General features: G+C 41.6%; 1 protein-coding gene across 1 annotated transcript in view; it reads right to left on the reverse strand.

The window, feature by feature from the left end:
• Positions 1-23,137, reverse strand: part of GPR39 (G protein-coupled receptor 39) — an 81,673-nt gene extending 58,536 nt beyond the window's left edge. Inside the window, exon 1 of the mRNA XM_086751340.1 lies at positions 22,270-23,137. Within this exon, the coding sequence (XP_086607466.1) occupies positions 22,270-23,137 (868 nt within the window). The remainder of the gene's footprint in view (positions 1-22,269) is intronic.
• Positions 23,138-23,859: the final 722 nt, after the last annotated feature.

Below are 23,859 nucleotides of genomic sequence, written 5' to 3' on the forward strand. Positions count from 1 at the left end.
GAAACTATGCCTTATGTCTCAGAAATTAGCTCATTTGCAGATTTTTGCCTGCGCTCACAACCCAAACCAGAAACTATGATGGAGCCTGCAAAGACAGGAGTGATTGGGAGAGGAGAATGAACCCAGAAACAGATGCAGAAACCCAACAGAAGTCTCACATGAAGCAGTCTTATAGTTGCGGGCAGATCCAGCTCAACACTGCCAAACCTCCCCAGAGGACTGCCTGTCACCTCCCTAGGGCACCTGTAACGGGGCAGTCCCAGCGCTCCCAGCCTTCTCCTGGACTTCTCCCCAGAGGCGGGCATCTTCTAACTCAGATTTCTTTTTCCTCTTGACATCACCTAGTTTGTCTTTCAGTCAATGGTTGATGTTATTTTTATGTTTGGAAAGGAAATTAGTCAGAGCTCAAGGGTAAGAGCAGTTATTTATGGTATCACAGCAGGCGTGCGTCTCTGGGCTTATGCATGTGAGAGGTGACATTAGTGTGCATTAGTGGGCATTAGAAGACATCACCATGGATGTGATACAACCTGGAGAGCCCCAAAACCAGGCTGTACCCTCAGTACTTCCTTCTCCTCTGCCCCAGATGAGTTTACTGTTTATGGAGTGGAAGAAACGGGACACCTCAACTGTTGATTTTGCAGATCAGACCAAACCATCACGGCAATGCCTTTTGGCTTTATCTTCTTGACACATCAGGGGCTTCGTATTCCAAAGTGCTGAGCTAAAGAGACCAAGAACTTTTATTGTAACATTTGTGAGGAAAAAAAAAAAAAGATTTTTAAAGAACAAAGTTGTTCTAAATATCTCCAGTTTGATAAGAAAAAAACTCTGAGCTTCAGCTCTGAAACAAGTGGGTGACCTTTTATGCCCCTCCATTCCCCCCCTTTACACTCCCTCCCTATAGCTGCACAGTGACTCCACCTCAGCCCCATTTCAGCTAAAAACAGGGAAATGGAGAAACACAGGAGGGAGGACAGGATGAGAACTAAAACACTGAAGAAATGGAGGATGTTCTTCCTTTCACTGGGAGATTTTCTAACAGAAGCACACAGAAGATTTGTCTTTTTTAGGTTTTAAAGACAGCCCTAGAGCTCAAAATGGGAGGGCTGAGTTTTCATTAACCTGTCAAAATTCATTCCAGAATAAGCTGCTGGACAAGTCAAGTATAAATGGGAAGAAGGAAAAACCTACCACTGGAAGTCATAGAAAGAAGCTTGTTGGACCATGCATAGCTTATTAAAAAGCAAAATGTAGAAAGTAACTAGCTCAGGAAATCACTTTTGGTTTAAATGTGTTTCTAACTTTGCTCTAAACTGAAAAAAAAACCCTGATAATTTAAAACATTCTTAAAACCAAGCAACAAAATAAACTCAGACTTACACAGCAAGGATATTTAACTTGGTAGTTATCATTAAGAATATTTTGTATAAGAAATGTGGCAATGTCACAGTGAATGTATCATTGACAAATTTACCTATAGATCTGTATTATGACAAGCATAAAAACCTATCTACAGTACAATACAGCTCTTCATAATAGGTTTTGATAGTTGGATATGTAGAAGCTGTCATGAATACAAATGGAGGAAAACTCTCTTTCCAGCTATTCTGCAACACAAATCTTTTTGTGTGTCATTGCAATAATTTCTGTTGATTTTAAAATAAAAGAAAAAGATACTGGGAAGGTTCTTTTTGTTTCAGCTACACCATTTGAAGTTCTTCTCGAATCTTTCTATAGCAAAAACACAGAGGACCTGAGGGCATAGTCCCTGAGAGTAAAGGTTACAAATTTAACAAAGTTATTGCTACTAAACATGTTTATTTCAAAAGGTGTAAAGAATGAAATTTGTTAAATAAAATCACAGTGATGGTACCATTGAGGCAGAACAACTTAAGATAGGGGCTGGGGCAATAAAATTCAATCCTATTTACTTTTGATTTGGGGAGAGAAGAGGAGAATGAGGGAGAGTTTGTTACTACTGAGCACTGAGAAAATTTCTGTTTGCCCCATAACTGTGAAGGGGCAAAACTAGTGTCTGTTTTAGAACCATAATTGCAAGTAGGTTAAATAATCAAAAGTCCTGGCCAGACAGTAAGCGAAGTATGTGCATAGACTGGTGTATGGTGCTGGAGCATGGAAAAGGTGTTTTAAAAGGAAAAGTCTTAACTGGTTCTCCAAAAGAAACAAAGAGGCAGCTGGACAGTAGGATAAAAATTTCAAGTTGTAAAGGTTTTAGCTGAAGTCAGAATCCTGACTTATGAAAGGAATAAAACCTTTAGTATGCTGTGGATGGGCGATTTCCCAGATAGAAAATCTTCTGTCCAGTGCTTCCTGTTATTAATCGTTCCTGTGTTTCAGATTATCTTCATCTGTAACAGTTAACAAGTAATATGGCTTTATGAAGCTGCCACCTTTTTCTCCAGCCAGAGAATTAAAAATTTCTCTTAGGCTAGGCTCCAAAACAACAGAGCAGACAATATTACCTCTTCTTCAGTCAGACTATGCATATATCTCTGGTCAAGGGCTTTGATGCTTGTTTTCAGGCGATTGTCCTGCCTGCCTGAGGAACAGCACAAGAGCCATAAAAAAACCCACTATGGCTAGGATGTGAGAGAAAGCCATAGATTTTATGAACATGAGACATTCCTGGCTTATAGGATTTTATGAGCTACAAAGAGGAAGTTGTCTTTGAAGCATAAATTGGTGGACACTTTGCAATCACTTTTGGTCTTACAGGTATTCAAGGGGAAAACACCCTCTGCCAAATCACAGCCTGTATAATCATATTTTCCACATATAAACTACCAAGTTAAAGGCAGGGAAGATACTCAGCGAGAGAAGGCTTCAAAGCCATTTCTTGCATTATCTGCAGACTGCTCACAGACTGCTGTTCAGCCAGCTGAGGAGAAAGGGATTGCAGGTAGGGCAAAAAGGAAGATCAGTCCCCAAAAATTGGTTAATTACTCTTGTTTGGTCTCAGATCAAGTGCCAGTAGTAAACTGTACACATTTATCCCATTTAGAGATCCTGCATGTTCATTCATTGCTAATTGACCTCAAACTGGCATATTGGAAGATGTAGAGGAAGAAGGGGAATGGAAGAAAGGTTTTCAGCTTCATTTTTTCACATTTTGATATCACGGGCTCAGAAAACGTGCACTATTGGCATCAGATGCTGGTCTTTTCAGAAGTCCAAAATATTTGGTTTTGTAGCAAGCATTAAAGTGACACCCACATGATTCACACAAATTCCTGTGGAGTGATGTGTGCCTGAATGAAACTGTATAGTTTCACTGCTCCCTTAATTCTTCTACACTCCATAGAATTCTTTTGCACAGGAAACTGCAGATTTATTAGAAATTATAAGCCTACACCCTATGTGTCATGGGAAGCCTGCCATCCTAAATGCATAAAGCACAGACATTTAATGCACCAACGTGTCTGAATGGGCAGGACCATGAACAAACAAGCCTGCAGTCTGTCCCTGCATCACTCCAAGAGACAATCAGACAAAACAGGAGAGCTGTAGTCAGTCCTTTTGGAAATACTATTGCACATCAATGACAAACCAGAGACATTGTAAAGCAAGTAGTTGGACTATTGCACAGGCTGAAGATGAAAAAAAAAAAAAAAACAACCTCACAGCATCTCCATGCTCAAATGAGAGAGAAAGAGAGGAAGTATTTAAAGCAAAGAAGTCCCTTCTCTAACAGAGATAAAAATGAAGATTGTTCAAATGCAGATCAGGGAGAGATGAGGTTTTCTAACACTGCCAAGGGAGAAATACAAACAGGCTGCATTTCAGAGCCTCAATGCAATTATATTAAGGATTTTTCTTCAGAGAAGCAAAGCGTACATCTAGCCTAATCTGAAAATACACAGAAGTTATTTTTCCTCTGAGCAGCTACAAGCTGGTGCAAATAATCTTCATCTTCCAACACCAGCATCAGAGGTGGCTGACAATGAAAGTCTACTAGCAGCATTTCTTGCTACTCAAATCCATCTCTCCTTGACAGCTGACTGCAGTTCATTTTCATCTACTAACCTGTGATGAATATCTTATAAAAATGCAACACATGTTGGAGCTCCTGGTAATGGTGAACTCTTCAAAGAAAAAGAATCGTTTTTACAATGAATATTCTTGCATGTGCATTTTCAGGAAATGTAAAACTGAGTTACCTAAAAAATGCTACACAGTTGTCATGTAGCCTGTAGTTCTCAGAAGTAGGTGGGCTATTTTCTTCAGTAAATAACAATTTCTTACCTAGTTTCAAAATATTTAATACATGCACTTAATATACAGTAGCTGTGGTAATAAAAGCTAGAGAAGATAAACCGTAGATGTCGATTTTCCTTTTTTACCATTCTTTCTGGTTCTAACTACGTAGATTGCATATGTTTTGACACAGAGATTCTTTCTTCTTATCTGTTCAGTGCATAATACAATGGGCCCCTGGTCTCATATTGGGCTCCAAAATACTACCGTGTAATAGTTAAATTACAAGATACATCACTGAAGTACCTATATTTGTATAAATTGGTACTGTTTCTGTTAAGTCCGGATAGGCTACCAGATATAGTTTCCAGAAGTTGGTAATTCTAAATTAGTAGCATCCAGCTGCTTTGAATTTTTTTAACTCGGTATTATAGCCATAATAGGTTGCCTGCAGAATTACATTTTATTCATTAATTGTCTGCACATCTGCAGAATGTAGGAGATTTATTTTAACTTGTCTTTTCACAACAGGTCTGAGGATGAAATGCAACTCTGCCATAAAGTTCACCTGCTGCAGAACTTTTTTCTGTCCCATAATACTCCTTAGATGAGGTTGAAGTGGGGAAACTTTAAGAGCAGATTCTTTTTGATTTTCCCCCAGCTTTTAAGTGGTGTATGTTCCTCTATGGGCACATACACAGAACTGGCAAATGTTAATGAGAGCTATGCATGTGTTCCTGTGGGAAGGCAGCCCTAATACTGAAACTCTCTGCTTTATTAACGGTGCTCACGTCAACAGTTTCATTTATTTTGGCTAGAGGTGCCTATGATTTAGTCATTAATCCTGAAATAGAATCTTCATACTGAAGTGATAGTTAATATAAAATGATGTTACTACATTTAAAATAATATTGTGTTTAAGAATCTCAGTGTTTCTTTTCCTTCACACATAATTTTACACGCCCCTACAGACAATTACCAAGGATGAGGAATTAAAGTGTTCCCAGCCCAAAGAAGACTCCGGTAATATCTCAGACTAGGCAAACTTAGAGAACAACTTTTAACCAGGTTAAAGAGATTTCTGTTCAACAGTCTGCTTATTAAAGTTAACAAAAGGGACAACGAGGAACAAGCCTGCAAAGTCTCCACAACTGCACAGCTCCTGGCCACCTCAGACTACAGTCAGTATCTGCTCATTTCTCTGTCTGTCTTTCTCAGTCCTGAGAACAGATGGCTGGAGAGAAGGTATGATGCAAGTTTAGCACAGACAGACCTAGACAGAGCAACTTAACCTGCTTGGCATAACTAACAACTCAGCAGAAGTTACTGGCGAGCAGAGAATAAATTCTCATCAGACTAACGCAACAGGAAAGGCCAACACATACAAGTCACTTTATGATGATCTGCTGGAACATAGCTCTCAGTCAAAGCAGCTTGATCCACCCAGTGTCACAACAGAGCAAAGTAGCTTCACCCGTTTTAAATTTTACATGAAAAACTGTTTTGTTTTCCTGAAGCTATAAATTTCTAATTTAATTATGTTGAATATTGAATTCTACTTGTGCAATCTCAAATTGTCAATACATTATTTCACTCCTAAGGATTTCAGGTCCTTTCCTGTAAAATGATGCATCACAGTTTATTGAATTTCCATAGCATTGCCCAATTTTTCTTCTTTGCTTGTATATCAGAATTACTTCTTTTAAAATATTTATTTTAAAACTCTCATGATGACAAGGATATGTCCCCAATGTGATTTCAAGGATACACTTTAAAAAAACCCAAACCCTCAGTAATAAATAAGTTGCATGTTCATGGGATAGGAAGCATAATAATTACTCAACTGCTTTAAATAAATTGTGGTACCTAATGTTAATCAGCTTTAGTAACCTCAAAAAAAAGGAAGTGAATGTACATTCATTTATATTCATTAACTAGGCAGGTTTTCTATTTTAGGAAATCAGAGGGGTTATAATGAGATTTTTATTTCTAGTCCTCCCATAGAACATCAGTCCTTGGATCAAAAGCATGATGTTTCACTTTAAACAGTTTTTTTTTCACGCCTCAGAATTTTCTCCTCGAAACCATATTGAGCAAAAATGATCAGATCAATTGATATATTAAAATAATAGGAAAATTAAATAAAGAAAATTTGACCCTTAGGGACACTGACTTTCTCAGTGTTGCTTCAAGAGAGAAAGGATTTTAAAATGGCGATGTAAAATGGCAGTTATTCCTGACCTGAAATGACTTGAAAGTAAAGTTCAGTCAACAAGATTTTTGTCACCAAATCTCTGAAATGCTGCTAGCTCTGACTCTATTCAGTGCACTGATCTCCAGTGCACCCCAACAAGCGTGGTGTCTGCCTCGCTCTCTGGGCTCTTGGGACTTTCGCTGAATGAGGCTTTTTTCAAAATGTGGCTGCACAGGATGGGAGCTGGACCGTGGTTTTGTTAGTGAGGGGGGTCTAAGGTGGCAGCTTCTGTAGGAAACTGCTAGAAGTCGCTCCCCTTTCTTCAGTGGACTCGGCCGGGCCTAGGGCGGACCTGCTGCTGGCCAAGGCCGAGCCGATTGGTAGCAGAATGTCCCGTGATAACGCCTCTGCGATAACGTATTTAAGAATGGGAAAACAGAAAAAAAAAAAGAGAGGAGAGAAGATGTGAAGAAGCTGAGCGGGGGGCAGAGGCGCAGAGAGGGAGGCGCAGGCCTATGGGCCTTGCAGGCCTCACCCTCTGGCCTCTCGCCAGGCAGCCGACTGGGCCCGACTCGGTCCAGCCCAGCTGCAAGAAGTGGAAAGGAGATGAGAAGTGAATAAGATGTAAAAAAAAGATCCTGAGAGACATCTACCAGCCTGTTGTGAGGAACGGCTGCAGACGCCAAGGTCAGTTCAGAAGGAGGGGGAGGAGTAATGCGGCTCCTGGCCAAGATTCCCCTGCAGCCTGTGGTGACAACCATGGAGGAGCAGGTTGTCCCCCTGCAGCCCATGGAGGTCCACGGAGGAGCAGAGATCCACTTGGAGCCCGTGAAGGACCCCGTACCGGGGGAGGTGGATGCCTGAAGGCAGCTGTGGCCCGTGGAGGTCCCGCTGGGACAGCTGTTCTGGAAGGACTGCACCCGTGGAAGAGATGACCCACGCCAGAGCAGTTCCACGAAGGACTGTGGCGTAGGGGTGGGACTCCACAACGGAGCAGGGGAGGAATGCGAGGAGTTCTTCCCCCAACCATGAAGCAGCAGCGTAAAACAACGTGTGATGAACTGACTGCAACCCCCATTCCCTCTTCCCCCCTATGCCGCTCGGGAGGGGAAGGTAGTAGAGATAATGTTAAGCTCGGGAAGAGGGAGGGGTGGGGGGAGGTTATCTTGTTCTCTGTCTCATTATCCTGCTGTTTGTAGTAATAAATGAATAGTTTTCCCCAAGTTGACTCTGTTTTGCCCGTGACGGTAACTTTAAGGATTTCTCCCTGTCCTTATCTCAAACCTTGAGCCGTTTTTCCTTATATTTTCTCTCCCTATTCTCTCGGAGTGTCGGGGGAGTGAGAGAGAGACTGCGTAGTCTGGTCCGATCGGGGCTGAACTACGACAACCCCCTGAGCTGAGTCTGCTTAAAGACTAAAACAAACAAACCAACAAACCAAAAACCCACCCCAAAACAGGGAGGAAACCTCCAAAATTTTCAGATACAGAAAGATGAAGCAGTTGTTTCAGGCCCTATTATTTTGGGCTGCCTTTTCTTGTAAAATGCAACGTGTTGCCAACCAAGACAGCTCCGGGCTGCTGTGACTCCAAAGAGGGAGGAAGCTGCTCAGCATGAGGAATGTGCCTTGAGGTACCATGAATGGTTTGGTGAGAATGCCTACTCCTACTGAATCAATACTTCTATATCTGTAGGTGTATCTACACATACACACATGACTGTGAGTGCATATAGATACAGACTGTTTCAACATTGCCTGGTGTCAAAAAGCGACATTTTTTTCATGTCACATGAACCTGCAGAAAAACAGAGATGAAGTATATCTCAGTCTTTGTTTGCACTGATACCAAGTATCGGGCCTTGCATGCCTCAGAGGCGCAGGCAACTCAGAGGCTTGCAGGGGCAGTGCAAGGTTTAACTAAATGAAGCAGTAAAGTCAGGCTGATCTAAAGCTCTCGGAAACCACAGTGCTGAACTTTTAAACTCATTCATGAAGGGCAGCTGACATGATGTAGGAACCAAAACACCAGAGCAAGCTTGGTGCTTGCTACCCAGTGTGCATCCCCACACTAGGAATTTTAGAGGTCAAATACTACAATGTGTATACACTTAAGGGAGAGTTTACTAAATAGTGTCAATTACAGAGTTAAATCTTCCTTTAATACAAGAGGAAAAGTCAGGACATCTTGGCTTTTCTTGAGCCATTCAGTGCAGCTGACCTCCTACTGCTAGTGGGCAGGAGAGGCAGAGCACACCAGACACTCACTTTCAATGCAGAGAAAAAAACCCTCTCCAATGACTACTTGGTGTTCTAAGACAAAAAGAATAGAAAACTAAGCATCTCAAATTACCAAGAAAAATACTGTTTTTTCCTTTTTTTTTTTTTTTTTTTTTTAAGCAGCTCTTCATTAGAATGTAGCTGAGCATTCTGCTTTTGATGAAAGCACTAGGAAATGTTTCAGAGAAGCATGGTGGCCAAGGGGTCAGGCCATCAGTTTCAACTATTATAATACAATTAAAGTGAAAAGTGAGGCATCTGAAAGACAGAAAATAAACGCAGAGCTCTATTACCAAGAAGGTGAACCAGAAAATAGCATACAAAGATACATGGACAATTCCGTAGTAAGGAGGGGAGGAAATTCATCTAAGCACTGCTATGGACAGAAGTCCCAGCCATGGGCTCAGGCTACTTAGTGTAAGGGACTATTCCCTAAGACTACTTGGACCAACATCAGATACCTTTAATTCTCCACTGATGCCTATTAAATTGCATTAATGCAGTGGAGCTCTCTCAGGCCCCTAGAGAGCAAGGCACAGGTGCCAGCTCCAAGAGAGGAGCAGTTCTGTCCAATTTCCATTTCCAACCAGAAAACTCAGTGCTTCGTGGAAGGCTTGCAAGAGTCCATTGTGGCTCCTTGACACCATCCATACAGTGTGGGGAAGCTGCCTTCCTCCTGACATCTTAACAAATTTGGGAGCAATTCTTCACCTTGATTGTTAAAGACTAAACCCAAACCAACCATAATCAATTACAGCATTCAAGGCCCAGAAGGAAATTTAAAAATCAGCTTTCAAGGTCAGGGTTTCAGTGGAAATAGATCCTTGTTGACAATCAGCAAAGCTTCCCTGAGCTTCACAGAGCTGACAGCTACATTTGCAGGACGGCTGCACCGTGTACGTTTTCAGTGAGTTGGAGCAGCAAACAGGAACACATTTAGCTGATTCGCAGCACACAGAAGGGTTAACCTTACATTTCACGACAGAAGCTAACCCAAATAAAGTCTATGCTGTTCAGTCTGAAGGGAAAAGAAATCAATTCTGGTTCCCGCGGGTAGGATTTCACCACTTGATTAGAGAAAGAAATGAATCTTTAAAGTATACTTACAGGAAAGGTATTTGCCATTTGCATGAGAGATGGGAATGGCTGCATCCCAAGTTAATGAAACCAGGTCTTCTGTGCCTGTTTGAGGATTTCATCTATTTGAATTATGCAAATATCAAATATAACTTCATTGTATAAAACTTTGAAAATGCTTTCCATACACCCAGGGAGGCCAAAATAATATCTCCACTCCCCAAACTTAACATTGTTTCACTGAAGGCCAACAAGAGGTTATGATTTGGTCCAACGGCACTATGTTTGAGCTCTGACAGTCAATTTAGACAACATTCCTGCCTGTCAGCAAATATAAACATGAAGTCATTTTAAATTTCACTTCCATTTGATAAGTTTAAAGCAATTTTCTCTTGGAGATAGGGACTCAGGGGCAGGCTTTTGAACACTAGCCATCAGGCACAGGGAGACTGACAGCCACGTAGGCTGTGAAGGAGGGTATCAAGGCAGGCGAGCAAGAGTGGATCTCCATCAGCAAGAGGAGGGGCAGCACAGATGATATCTTGCCCTTGATTCAGCGACCAAAACATGCAAGAAATGGATTCTTTGTTTACAGGCAGAGACCCATGTGTGCACCAAGCTGTGTGGTCCTAGGCCAGCTTTCTGAAAGTCTTCTTTTGGCAACAGGTATTTGCCAAGAAAATGTTCAGCTTGGGTAAGCTTGCTGGATCTTCTTTGCAAGGTTAGCACCCTCCCAAAGGAGGATACAGAGTCACATGGTGCCACACCAAGGAGCAATAAACAAACATAACCCCTTCCCTCCAACCCAGTGGAGATCTAGGCTTTATGACCAGAGATACGCCTCCACTCCTGGCACAGGCAACCGTATCACGGACCTGCAGAAATTATCATGTTCTCTAGTCTAGAAACTGAACTAGTTTGGTCCTGCTCTCCATTTGGAAGGCTGTCCCTGAACGTCCTTCTCATTATTAGAAATTTTCTCATTTCTGTCTGTACTCATTCATGGCCCCTGTAGACCTATTAGTTCTTGTGCCAACGCCATCATTTAGATCAATGCAGAGAACATGGCAATATTTTGTAATATCAGTGTTTGCACTGGAGGACAATGTTTCCTAAATTGTCAATATGCTCTTTATAATAGAAAATAATGCATTTAAATGTTAGCTTGGACCAGAAGACAAATAGAAAGGGGACATTTGAATTTCAAGTTGCTATAAAAAAGCTTTTTAGAATTCAGTAGACGTGTATCTGAGCAGGAATAGGAAAAGGGAAGGGAATCAAGATAATGGAAAGTTTCAATCTCCAGACATTAACTTCTAACAATGAACTCCCAAGGCTGCCTCCAAGTACACTAGGTGGGGAAAATCTTTTAAGAAAGGGCACAAGAGAAGCAGTGAAAGAGAGAGGAGGTATACAATCACAAAACTCCACAGGCACAAAGATCAGATCTGCTCTGGCTTTGCTCAGAGACTGCTCCACCCAAAGGGTGATGGCCCTTCATACACCATCAGACCATCAGACCCTATTGCTAGGGTTTTTTTTTAATAGACCAAATTAGCGAATTCATACTCAGCATGGATTTAAAGCGCTGCAAATTCAGAGTTATTCAAGGGTACTACAACTTTTAGACTCAAGTCTCTATGCTGAAGAGGAAGATTTGTGCATGCTGGAGGGAAAGTCCTTGGTCCTACAACTGAAACAAAGGCAATTGCAAACTTCTTGACATAAGGCCTAACTTAAACAGGCTGGGCTCCCTAAGAAGGTTCTAAAGATGCACAGCAAGACTGCTACGCTTAACTCATTGCACAATGAGATCTGATTGTGCCCGGAGTCACTCTGGACATGGCTGGTACTGAATCAGTTTTGCATGATTTTCAAACCAGGGTACAAACCAGATCTTCCTCTTTCCTTGGCACTCACTGCCCCAGTGTACGTAAAGACAACTCAAAGCCAGCCATATTCTTCATTTTGCTACATTAAACAATACAATCTTGGTTTAGCTTCTGTTAAAGGCTTGTCTCCCCATTCTGCAGCCATCTTAGTAGCCCTTTTCTACAACTTCAACATAGGTAGTTAGTTTTTTTTAAAGTTCAAGTTTAAAAAAAATATATATTTTAATCCATTATACTTCAGTAGCTAAGTTACTCCCCTAGAATCATTGTCCAAGATTTTCAAAGGTATTTGTACATCTGAAAATACCAATAGATGCTTTTATACATTTTGTCAGGAGATGACATCATCATTACTACCACTAGAATTTAGGCATTTCAGCTCTCAAGACAAATACCAGCTTTTGAACACCTGTGACACAACCCATTCCATCCATTTAAGGCCTGCATTTCGTTCAACTGATCAGAAAGATCTGTTGAACAAACTTGTGACAGACAGTCAGAAGGCTTTTAGCAATTTCACTGAAGGGCAAGGGCAAACTCAACCCGCATGCTTGCTTTTGACTTCTGTTTGTCCTTCACCATACCATGTTAGCTCTTATTTAATGGTTAAAAACCTGACATGTTGAAGTCATGTCCGCAATAAAGACTGTTTGAATCTCTGTACACCTTATTGCTGAAGTACTGCTATCTTTACTTACTATAAAGTTTAATTCTGATTGTTGGCTCAGTCATAGCAGTTTCAAGAACTTCTCTTCTATAGATATATTTAAGCATTACTAAGAGACTCAGTTAGTGAGGACCTTCATTCTTAATGTCTTTAAGGGAAAAATTTGAGTTCAGTTTTATTTTTCAAAATCAGAGAGCTCAAAAGTTGTCTTTGTTGGAAAGATAGAATATGAGGCATAGGAAGAAAAAAAACAACAAATAGTGGAGCTCATCAAACAAGACACATTTTGACACACACTCACACAGAGACTAAAACCACACCCATTAATGAATATGTTTTTTTTTTCTTTAAATGTTTGTGTTTGGGGGCCAAGGAGCTGTAGGAAAAAAAAAATAACCAAAATTTGAGGGAGAGCATTTTAACAAATTATTTTCTTGTCCAATCAACATTTTTGTTCTACTGTCTTAAAAAGCTCAAGTTCCTGTACCTGGCTGAAGGCAGACTCTGATTACTTGCCTATTTTGGCATATAAAGAAAGTTTCAGATTAAGAGCAGACGTACTGGGACAGACCTAGGACTCATCTGCCCATTCATTTCTCTCTGTGATGATCGCACATAGACATCTGCTGGAGAAGGGATAAGAATAGAGGGATTTTCCTGTACTATTCACACCAAGTTTTTGGCACTCAGCAATATCAGGACTTTCTAAAGTTGAGATTATATCTTTTTCTTGACAGCACTGTCCTTCAAGGTTACATTTAATCTCTTTTGGAGCTCACCCTTACATTTGGCCTCCACAACAATACGTTCCACAATTTAAATTTTATGCTTTATGGAAAAAGTGCTAGAATAATTGTAGTTATTGCAATTTAACAGAAGGGCTAAAAATTTACTGAACTCCAGGGATTTTTCTAGGAAGGAGCAATTAGGACAGTCTTCTAATATTTCTTCAAATCTAAATCACCTTCAGCAGCACCGTGCTAGATATACCACTAAAACAAAAGTCTGAGTTTGGGTCAGCCCCTTTTTAGCTATGTAAGATAAACATTATATTCAACAAAAAGCAAGCTGGCAATATTAGATGGAGGAGCAAAGCAAGGTGGATTTGCAGAAATGCTATATGAACAGGACAAAACATTTATACTACCCTCTGAAAGGGGCTGCATCTGAACGCTTTTGCAGGGTTCAGCTAGAGATTGGAGTAGAATGAAGTAGAGTTGAGTATCTGTGTAGATGCTACCTAATAAAACATGAGGAAAAAAAAAAAGCAATTTATGCTAGATAAGGACAAGAATGAATAGCTAAGCAATGTTATCTTCTCTAATACACCTCTATGTCTGGGTTTCTTTATACTAATGAGCAAAGTTTCGTTTCCTGGTAATTACTGCATATATGCATCTGTTGGAGGTGCATGTCAAGTGTTTTTTCAGTGCTCACAGAACTCCCTCTACATGTTTTGATAACAAGCATACACTTGCTGTCAGAGAGATCCCCAACTCTAACCCCATAAGCTGCACTTTCAACTTAAAAATTTTATTTTAAAAATTCATAAAAACAAAGATAGTAAGTGCTTTTAAGACAGAATTAAAGGCAACAACCACAGGCCTAAAAACAGCTTAAGGGGAAACAAGGTAAAAGTTAGCTCATAATCATACCAGACCTTTTTCTCAGTTTCACCTTTCGTTATAAGTCACTATTTATACAATTAAGGGGTTCTTGGCAGACTCATTTAATCCATAAAACTTTGACCTTGACATTACTTGATATTACCTTGATTTTAGATCCACAACAGAGATCAAGATAACTGCTTTCTCCCTTAAGTATAGGGCTGGCATCTAGCAGCATAAACACGTTTGCGATGCCCTCAAAAAAGTTGAAAAAAGCGCTACAGCACATTGTGCCAAATGTAAGTTGAGATCTCAACTGTTTGTCTTCAGTGGAAAATATAATTTTAAAATTCCTTCTTACTAGTTTTTCAAATGTACTACCTATCCAGTAAAAATACAGGTTTAGGAACTCACAACAATTAAAGGAGAAAAAATAATCTTTAACCTAATGGTTGGCAGTTGGTTGGCTCTCAGTTTCTAAGACAAATGCTGCCTTTAGGAAACCAAGAAGTTATGTAGCATAAAATGGAAAGCTTCACATTACTAATAAATGCTCAGATATTAAAGTTCTCTTCCATTAAAATTCACAGACTAGCAATCATTGTTTAAAGATAATGGTCTTAACATCAGCTATGAAAACAAAAGATTTAATTTTGTGAAATGCAGTGTAATTGGAATATGAGACAATAAAGGAGCAGATAATGCATTTAGTTTTCACAGGTGAAGACTTCAATAAATTATCTGTGAACTTGCCACAAATGAGTCCTATCTGCTGAAAACGAGGAGTTGCAAGAGCAATCTGCATTTGAGATGGTGTCTAGCTCAGAAGAGATAGCAAGAATACAGAGAGAAACTGGAAAATTAATGCTTAAGACAATAGTCTCTTGACCAAAGAATAGTGCGGTAGACCAAAATTGATGGGACAGGGTTACTTAATGCAGGACTGCTGTATCCTATCTGAGGGCTTCAGATCTTCCTCAACTCATTTCATGCCTGGAGCAACATCTGTATTTCTCCATTTTGATGGAAATAAATCCTCCTGCTTTCTTATCCACTCTTTGAAGAAATGCTTTCCAATGCTTCTACTTTTAAGAAAACATGTCCTAGAGAGGATTTGCCATGATACAGAATGTGTTTTTCAGAAGCTGAGATGACATCGCCAGATCTCAGCTCCCCAAAGGCAGCAGCCCCTTGCCTGTTTCTTGGCTCGTGCTGCCACAGAAAGGGATGTTGCCTGCACTTCAGTCCTCCCTTTTCTTAGCATATACCTAGGGGTGCCAGAAGAATCAAGGGCAGATAGGTTTAATATCTACAGGTTGTAAGAGAGAGATTAATAATACTAAGTTTAAGGCCAACACTGACAACAGTGTTGTTTAATGAAGCTTAAAGACTTTGGGCAGAGGCAAGTATAGGGCAGAAGTACTTAAGAAATCTCAGCTGACCACTTAGGACAACACAGACAGTAGAGCATAAAAAAGTGGAAAGGTACTTGTGCTGCGTGTGCCACAGGACGAGCTAGGCTGAAGCCGCGCCAACACCTATCGCTCACTATCAGAGCAGATGAAATACCAGTTTCTTTGTAGGCATCCACTGAAAGACGGAAGCACCAGTAAAGCACTCATCCTCATGGGCTTCCCATACACAGAAGCAGAAACAGTAGTCATATGTCCGCAGAGACCATAGCTGCCAGGATATCACATATGGAGAATTATGTAGGTTACACTAATGGTGAATTTGGTTCTCTGACTACAGTATTTACAGGGTTAGGTTGTTTTTAAGCTGCAGACTTCTCATGTTGAAGCAATTTTACGTACACTAATGCCAAGTGTAATCACTCATTGATTTTTTCATTAAAACTACAAAAGTCTTAAATACCCGGGGGGTGCTGGCCTCAATTAGTCCCTATTCTTCCATTCTTTTTCTCTCTGTACCATTTTGCCATCCCTCAGCGTAGGAGGAAAAGAAGACTGCCTACTTAAGCCAAAAGCACAATCTTCTATTACGTGAGTCCAGTTAAAAGCAGCAGTAGATAAATTGCTTTCTGTACAATAGGGAGGAAAATTATGCTGGCTTCTGCTTATGTTCATTTTTAAATTACAGTGTGAGAAAACCAAACGTACAGATACCTACATTTTTGAAGTTTGCCTTGAGTCTATTTTACTGTGGCTATGTATTTTTTTAAAAACCAACAGAAGTCCCACAGCTCTTCAGAGGAGGTTTGTTCTACGTGATTGCCCCAAGAAGCCATAATCCCTGAATGCAGTCGTTCCATTGTCATCTGTTGAATAGCTGAGCTTCGGTTTTGTGCTACCAGCATTCAGTAGCATTGATCAGTTTTGTCGTTGACACCAGGTTAATACTTCTGCAGAGAAGAGGAAAGCAAATTTTACTGAACACCAGTAGGTAAATCTTTGGCTTTTATTACTTTTCTGGAAAGCAGCACCTAAAAGAAAAATCTTACTAGTGACAGAGGGTGGGTGTCCCAGTCAGTTGAATGGCCAGACCCCAGGCAGTTGGTCTAAATGTTTCACGTTCCCTGCTCAGCCCCTGCTATCCATTTCAGTGCATTCAGTCTCCTACTTCTCTTGTGTAATCTGAAGCCCTGCTCAGGGAAATGTATGGATGGAGACACCATATAAAACAGATACGAAAATCATACCCAGCCTACAACCTATTTATCTTTAAGCATCTCTCCAACAAAGTCTCTGAAGAAAGGGAGCAGAGTGGAATGATAAAAGAAATTAACCAAGAGGAGTCAACAAAGCCAAGTTTAAAGAACACGGGCTAGAGCTGTGTTCTGGAATCTAATCAGTTAGGTTATTCTTTCCATTTTTGTTCTATCCCCAAGCTTTACCTTTTTCAGTAAGGAAAAAACCCAGCCAAATTCCAGCCTGCGAAGAAGTATCTAATTTTCCTGTAACAGAAGTCCTACCATTGTCAAGTTATGCTATGCCTGAGTCATCTCTAGATGACAACCAGGTATTTTTCACAACTACTTGATGTAATCTGCCTCCTGAAAACCCATTTGCCAAGTGCCTTACGAAACACATTTCCTTAGTGATCTTTGGAAAGGATATTCTACACACAATACCTTTATTCTGAGCAAAACATTAATCTGCCAGCACTAATGTATGGGGGAAAATGGTGCTTCAGCTTAAGTTCTAAGAGGACTTTTTAATTTCTGACTTAAAGTTTTATCTAGATTTAGCTTATGGTCAGGTACAGCTGTGTCCATGGTGTTTACCGTGGCATTTGGTATTGTTATAGAATAGCCTAGCATTGTTTTAACAATCACCACCAAAAAAGTGGCAGGAGAGGGGCCAGACAGCCCAGCAGATAGACCACTAGCACAAGACCCAGCACATGCATTTATGACTCTCCATACCGTTGTTGCCTTGGTCAGGTCACTGACATCTTTCTGCCTAGATTTTCCAGCCCTTCCCTTTTGCCCGTTTAGTTTGGATTTAAAGACAGGGACTCTCTTTCCTTCTACAGCACTTACCAGAGTCTCAGTAAAGCCTCTACCTCCTATTGCTCTATAAATAGGCTACCTGCACCATACCACATCACACAAAACCACCACTGCTACTGTCTTCACATTGACACTCAGTGTATTTGACATACTTAAGCATTAACCAAAGAAAAATAAATTAAAAAAAAACCCAATACCACACTGCCTTTCTCAGATGGAGGAACTGCCATAGATTATGAGAACCAATTCCCTTCCCTGCTCACTAAAGAAGCTGTAGGATGCTTGCTGTCCAGGCACGTAGGTAAAATTTGTCTTATGTCAGAAGGTCCCAAAGCAGAAAAGCTGCATTTCTGTATTGATGGGAGAGAGAGAGCAGAGAGAACTATCTGCCCTGCTTGGCATGGAGGAGCTGCTGGAGCCAAGCTGGTAGCAGCAGGGTCTCCAGTTAGGTAGGTCCAGCTGCAGCACTGGCTTTTGTAAACTCCTGCAGCTACAGCAGTGCTTTAATGCATCTACCTCAACACTTTCATGGCAGCCAGATTGCTTTGATATTTCTCTTTTCTGGAAGAGTTCAGGATGGATGGACATTTCACCTCAGTCAGGAGACAGAAAAGTGCTGTGCAGATGCTGGCTGGCAAAAGGCAAAGCGCTCAGAGTGCCTCGTAGCCCTTGCAGGGGGAATCCTCTGCTGTGCAAACAGAAGAGTATTGCTCCAAAGGGCAAAGTGGAAGTGTATACAAAAAAAAAAAAAAAGCAGAGGACGTAGCAACACTAAACAACTTTTTTATTTCAGCATATTTACTGTGGTAGGCTTGAGGCTGCTTTATACAAAATAATTTAGGCTTTTAGCAGAAGCAGAAAACTGAAGTTGCCAAGGGAAATGTCACAGAAGCTTCAAAAGCAATCAATTTTTCATCTGTGGTAGTCAAAACTCACTTCATTGTACAGTACAAGTTTGGGTCAGTCAGATCTAGTCTGATGACAAACCATACAGCTGCTTTTGTGTCAATGTGGCTTTATATTATTGACCAGATTGAGAAGGATGTAGCCACGGCCAGCAAGCGGGCACTGCTGGCATGGAGCTGCTGGTGCCAAAGCCCACCCCACCAGCAGCTTGTGTGCAGGCTTGTCATACCACTCCCCTTTCCCAGTGATCAGGCCACCTGTGAACATTTCCTAAAAATCTTTAACTTACATATTTTCTGCTATGAATATGCCTTATTTTTTTAACATTTATAATTACTGCACGAGCTCACTCTTTCTTAGGAGTTCACTGCTATGGTGGCAGGGGCTTGAGCTCAGGTGCTGGAGCAGCAAGAGGTCCTCAGCGGCACCTCATGGCCGTTTAGGTAGCCCTCTGATCACTGCCCTGCCCTTTACAGCCACAGGAGAAAGATGAAATCGAGTAACCACAAAGACTGCATTAATCCCTGTCGGGGTGGGCCAAGCTGTAGGAGGTTTTAAATACTGTTAAAAGCTTGTGTTTCATCAAATTGCCATCAGCCAAGTATTTTCATAAGCACTATAGCTATCTTAGTTTCTGCTGCTGGGAATGGAGAAAATTTTATTAACAAATGCTGCCATGAACCACTCAAAAAATTAAGTCCAGCTATATTTTCCCTGCTATTCATGACAGGCCGCACTCATCCAGACCCATGCAGCCTTTCACTAGAAGAAAGATCTGCTGTCCCGACATGAACAAACCTGCTTTAATAAAAACAAACACAGGTAACCCACACAGTGTCAACCCCCCTGATCTATGCTGCTCATATGGATGTGCTGACTCACTGGAGGCAGTGGAGTTTTACCACATGACTCAGAAGATGATTACATAAACCACACACACCGAGACTGCAGGAAGTATGCCCTACTCTATCCAGAAGCACAATATGCCTAATTTCAGGAGCAGGAGCATTGAGCAGAGACTGACGTGCTATCATGCTTTTCTTGAAGCCAACAGCAACAGCGGGAAGGAAGTCGGAAGGAATAGCACTGCACAGCCAACTTCATAAAAACAGAATTTATTTTCACTAAAATACTGGGACAAATTTGCATTCCTCCACTGGGGAAAATGTACCAAAATTTGAGCTGAACAGCCCCTGGAAGTACCCCCTCCCCAACACGAGGCATAGAGTTGTTATTGCAGCCGTTGTGCCAGTGCCTCCTCTCTACCGTCAGCGTAGCAAGGCAGCCAGAAACAGAAGGAACTGACATCTTTACATTAAGGACTTCAAATCCCCAACCAGACAATCTGGGCTTTGAGACGAAAGATTTGAACCTTGCAGCTGCCTTCCTTGGACAAAAGCTCTTCCCCACATGAGCTCAGCCTGCCCAGCATCGTGGTGCTCTCCTCGCTCGGCCCCTTGTCACCTTCCTTCTCCACCACAGCAGTAGTGTCACCTCATCTGGAGCCCATCCTGCAAGCATTAGTACTACCTACAGCAAGTAGTCTTTCACTTTCAACATTTACAATAATTTTCAGGAATTTTCTCAAGTGGCACACATTAATGTGACACTAAAAAAGCATTAGTTCCTTCTTGTGTCTCCTTCTACTTAGCTTTTTCTCATCGTCAAGAGATTTATGAATTTAATCTCTGTTTTATAGAACTTATCACTTTTAACAACTAGAAGAAGAAAATGCTAAATTGTTTTTATTGCTGTTAGATATTCAAAGACATCATGCTATATACTGTCATTTACATTTCACATTAAAAGTGAAATATGTTGGGAATGCACAAGTATTTGTTTTAATTTGACCCATCTGTTAAACGAAGAACAAAGAGGACTTTTAAATCACTATATTTAAATTCAGCGATTTGTAAACAATTTGTATGTTCGTTTCTTCTGGGTTAAAACTGCCCTAAAGCATCACTCTTATGAAATCTCTGAATTAAACTGTTTTGCATTGTTCTCAGGGAGGCAGGCCACAGTTTCTTCCTCCTCAGTTTATTAATTATTTCCCAGCCCAAGTAAATTAGCAAGACTTGTATTAAGAGTCTTGCCACTGAAATAATTTTGGGGAATTCACAGAAGTATCTACTGGCTCCAGAAAGCTGAGAGCACACAGAAGGCATCAGATATTGGTGGCAATTTTTCTTAAGATAAAGGACAAGCCAATCACTTTAATTTAGCTTTTTAAGACTTCTGCAAGCAGCACTAGGTCTGTATTATTCCACGCTGGACCATCACCAAGCAAGAACAATAATCAAGGAGGGAAAGAAAGGCCACAGCAATTTACCTTCATCTCTCAGCCTAGCTAGAACTTGCTACAGGCTTTGGATCTTAGACTGGGCTTTAATGTAGCTGTGGATGATAATTTAAAAGGGGAGAGAGATCCACAGACATTTAAGGATCCCACAGTAGCACTTAAAGAGCAGAGCCTTATCTCTTTTCCTGCTTTGTGCAACATGCTGTATTTAGCATTAGCTGCTAAGCTTCTGTCCCAGAAATCCGTACTTTCAGTGGAGTAAGGATACTGAGAGCCCTTTTAATCACCCAGCTACGGTGCCTCTCATCCCTGACTAACAGATGCCTGGCACATGGAGATGATCTCTTCATTAGACGTACACCCTGAGCGTGAGGAAGAGCTCTGTAGAGCCTGGAGCGTCACATCTCCCGTTTGAAGCCTTATTACCCTCTCTGCTGGTCTTTGAGTCATAAGCCTTGTCTGTACGATGGGTTTTCACCATGCTCCAAACTCTAATACAGGTGTAGCAGAAAAGGAGCTGGGTGCACCCTGGGCTCCTTACTCTGCATCTTCACATCCCAACCACAGACCATGGCAAAAGCAGGACTAGATGAGGATGCAGAGAATGCTCAACAGAAAAAGAAAAAAAAAAAAAAAGGAAAAGGAAAAAGAAAGAAAAAGTACTTAAAGCTGTAGAAGTAGACAGACCCATGAGTTTCAATTCCCCCTCTGCAATATCAAGCAGAGCACCGAGAAGCAACACAGAATGCTAGGTCTACTGTGCATTCATGCTCTAGATGGTTCATTTATTATAACCAATATCACATTAAGCCACCCAACAAAACAAGAACAAGCAGTAATTCAGCCAGGGCATGATTAAGGGTGCCTCTAAGAACATCAACAAACGTGGAGACGACATGGATCACAGCCCGGAAAGATTCCAAGTTGGTGAAATGACAGCTTGATTAGTTTTTGTCTGACAAATGTGGCGAGAGAGATCAGAATCAAACATAATTCCAAGGTTACAGGCCATCAAATAAAACCAGGGAAAAAAAATTCAAAGTGGGCAACAGCAATTTGCAAGACCAATCAATGCTCCAGCCCAGCTTTCTTAACGCTTGGACGCAACACAGCCACAATTGCTGAGGCTAAATAAGCACCCTCCAGGGAGCATCCTGAATTAACAGGGACATGCCTTCAGAGTGGGACAAGCTTCAGATCTTGCACGATAGTCTTCCCTCCCATCGAGGGCCTTACTAAACACGCACATATTTGTAATTTAATGGGAAAGCATGCAAGTAGAGCTACTTTATATCCAGGCAACCGTTGCCTATTGCTACCCCAAAGGTCAAGCAGCAACACCCTTTTACCCATATTGCTGCATGTAGGCATGTAGTATAATCAAACAATGTAAATAGCAGACAGTAAATGGATTTTTCCTTCTTCTTCCCTCCCACCTGTTCTAATGACAAAATGAGTGAGTCAAAAACATGCAGGGAAAGAAAGTTTCTTAAAATAGATCATCACAGCCAAAAGTATCTCTCTCCCTCATCTTGCATCAGATTCAAACCATACATCCTCCGTTTGGGGGAACTTGGTGAGACAAAATGAAGGCTTCTGGCTTTCCTGCCCATGTGGAAAGGGGGCAGGGGAGGCAGAGTAGGATAAGGCTCTTACCCAGAAATAAAATGATCTGTCTCCTGGAGCTCTTGCCCTCTGAACTCTCACTTTTTCTCAGATACTGCTCGTGGTGTCTTAGTCCACCCTTCACTGTCACAGTTCCTTCCTTGTGGATCATCAGGGTTTTCATCATGCTGCGGCACATGAAGGTGACAGATCCCAGCACTATGATGTACACAGCAAAGGCACTGAAGATGCTGGCCTGAAAGACAGACCACTTGGAGGAGAGGCTGGTACAGATGGTCATATTGTGCTTCAGCTCAGGGAGGTGGTGCCTGGGTGTAGGCTTGATGCAGGCAGTTGTACCTTGGTAGCCCTCGATGGATTCCAGGGGATATTCTGTGCCCATGGCAAAGAGCAGGGGCAGAGCCACTATGACAGATGTCCCCCAGACAAAGGCGATGAGCAGCTTCACTGTGCGGGGTCCAGAGAAGGACTTGAACTTGAAGGGATGGCAGATAGCCACGTACCTCTCAAAGCTGAGGGTGGCCACATGCAGCACAGTTGCATAACTGCAGGCTTCAAAGAGGAAGTAGTAGAGCTTGCAAGCCATGTTGCCATTGGGGGTGGAAAAGGGGCTCCAGATGGCACTGAAGAACTCCATGGGCATGCCCAGCAGGATGACCAGCAGGTCAGAGCAGGCCAGGCTGACCATGTGGTCTGTAACCTCCTTCTGCAGGTAGCCTTTCTTCTGCAGGATCCTGGTGGCCTTGATGGTGATGCTATTGCCCAAGATGCCCGCAGCAAAGATGCAGACATACACTGAGGCCAGAGTGATCTTGATCCAAGGAGACACCTCAAACTCAGGGATGTGGCTGTGGTCGATGAGATGAGAACAGTCTGTAGGGGATGTTTGTCCTGCCATGAGCAGCCCTTGCCGGGAAAGAGAGGGAGGAATAGCCTTCTTGCCCTCTCTGATGTTCAAATTCACAGCAAATAGATCCTTTCCCACTTTGCCCCTGTGGCTGAGACACACAGGTCAGAGCAGTCAGGTACAACGAACACGTCTCAACTAGCCACACCTGTGGGCTTTGTTAGCAACAGCCACTGAGTCAATAAGACGAGCAAGAAAGTGTTTCAGCTCTTACCTGTCTTTATGGTAAACACCTCTTGCTCTCTTTGGATTTTCCTCCTCTTTTCTCTACTGAGTGAAGCTGCTGCTCTCCAGCCCTTTCTGGTCTGAACTGCTCTCCTTTCAACGCTTGTCTCTTGCTCTGCAAGCAAAGGCAGCTTTTGGTCCCAGCCCCAGCAGGAGGAAGTCAGAGTTTCTGTGTGGTTATAGCTGCTTTGTTAACCATTAACCTAAATCTTGGCTATCCCTAGTGACTGGTAGCAAAGCAGGTTTAGAAAAAAAAAAAAAAAGAAAACCACCCAAGTCTGAAATTCACTTCCTGTAATAGGAGCTCCTTCTCAGGGACAAAAAGAGGTGTTTCTCCTAAAGCTGTTAGGTTGGTGGGGTCAGGCTGAATGTGTAAACAGGCGCTAAAGAGAAAGTGTCTGCTCATGAGTTTAACATTAACTGGGCTTCAGACTTTACTTCGGTATGTGCTAATGCCAACATGCTTCACTACTTTACATTTCCTTTAA

Source organism: Chlamydotis macqueenii, chromosome 6 (assembly GCF_036417535.1).
Source record: "Chlamydotis macqueenii isolate bChlMac1 chromosome 6, bChlMac1.mat, whole genome shotgun sequence".
Lineage (NCBI taxonomy): Eukaryota > Metazoa > Chordata > Aves > Otidiformes > Otididae > Chlamydotis > Chlamydotis macqueenii.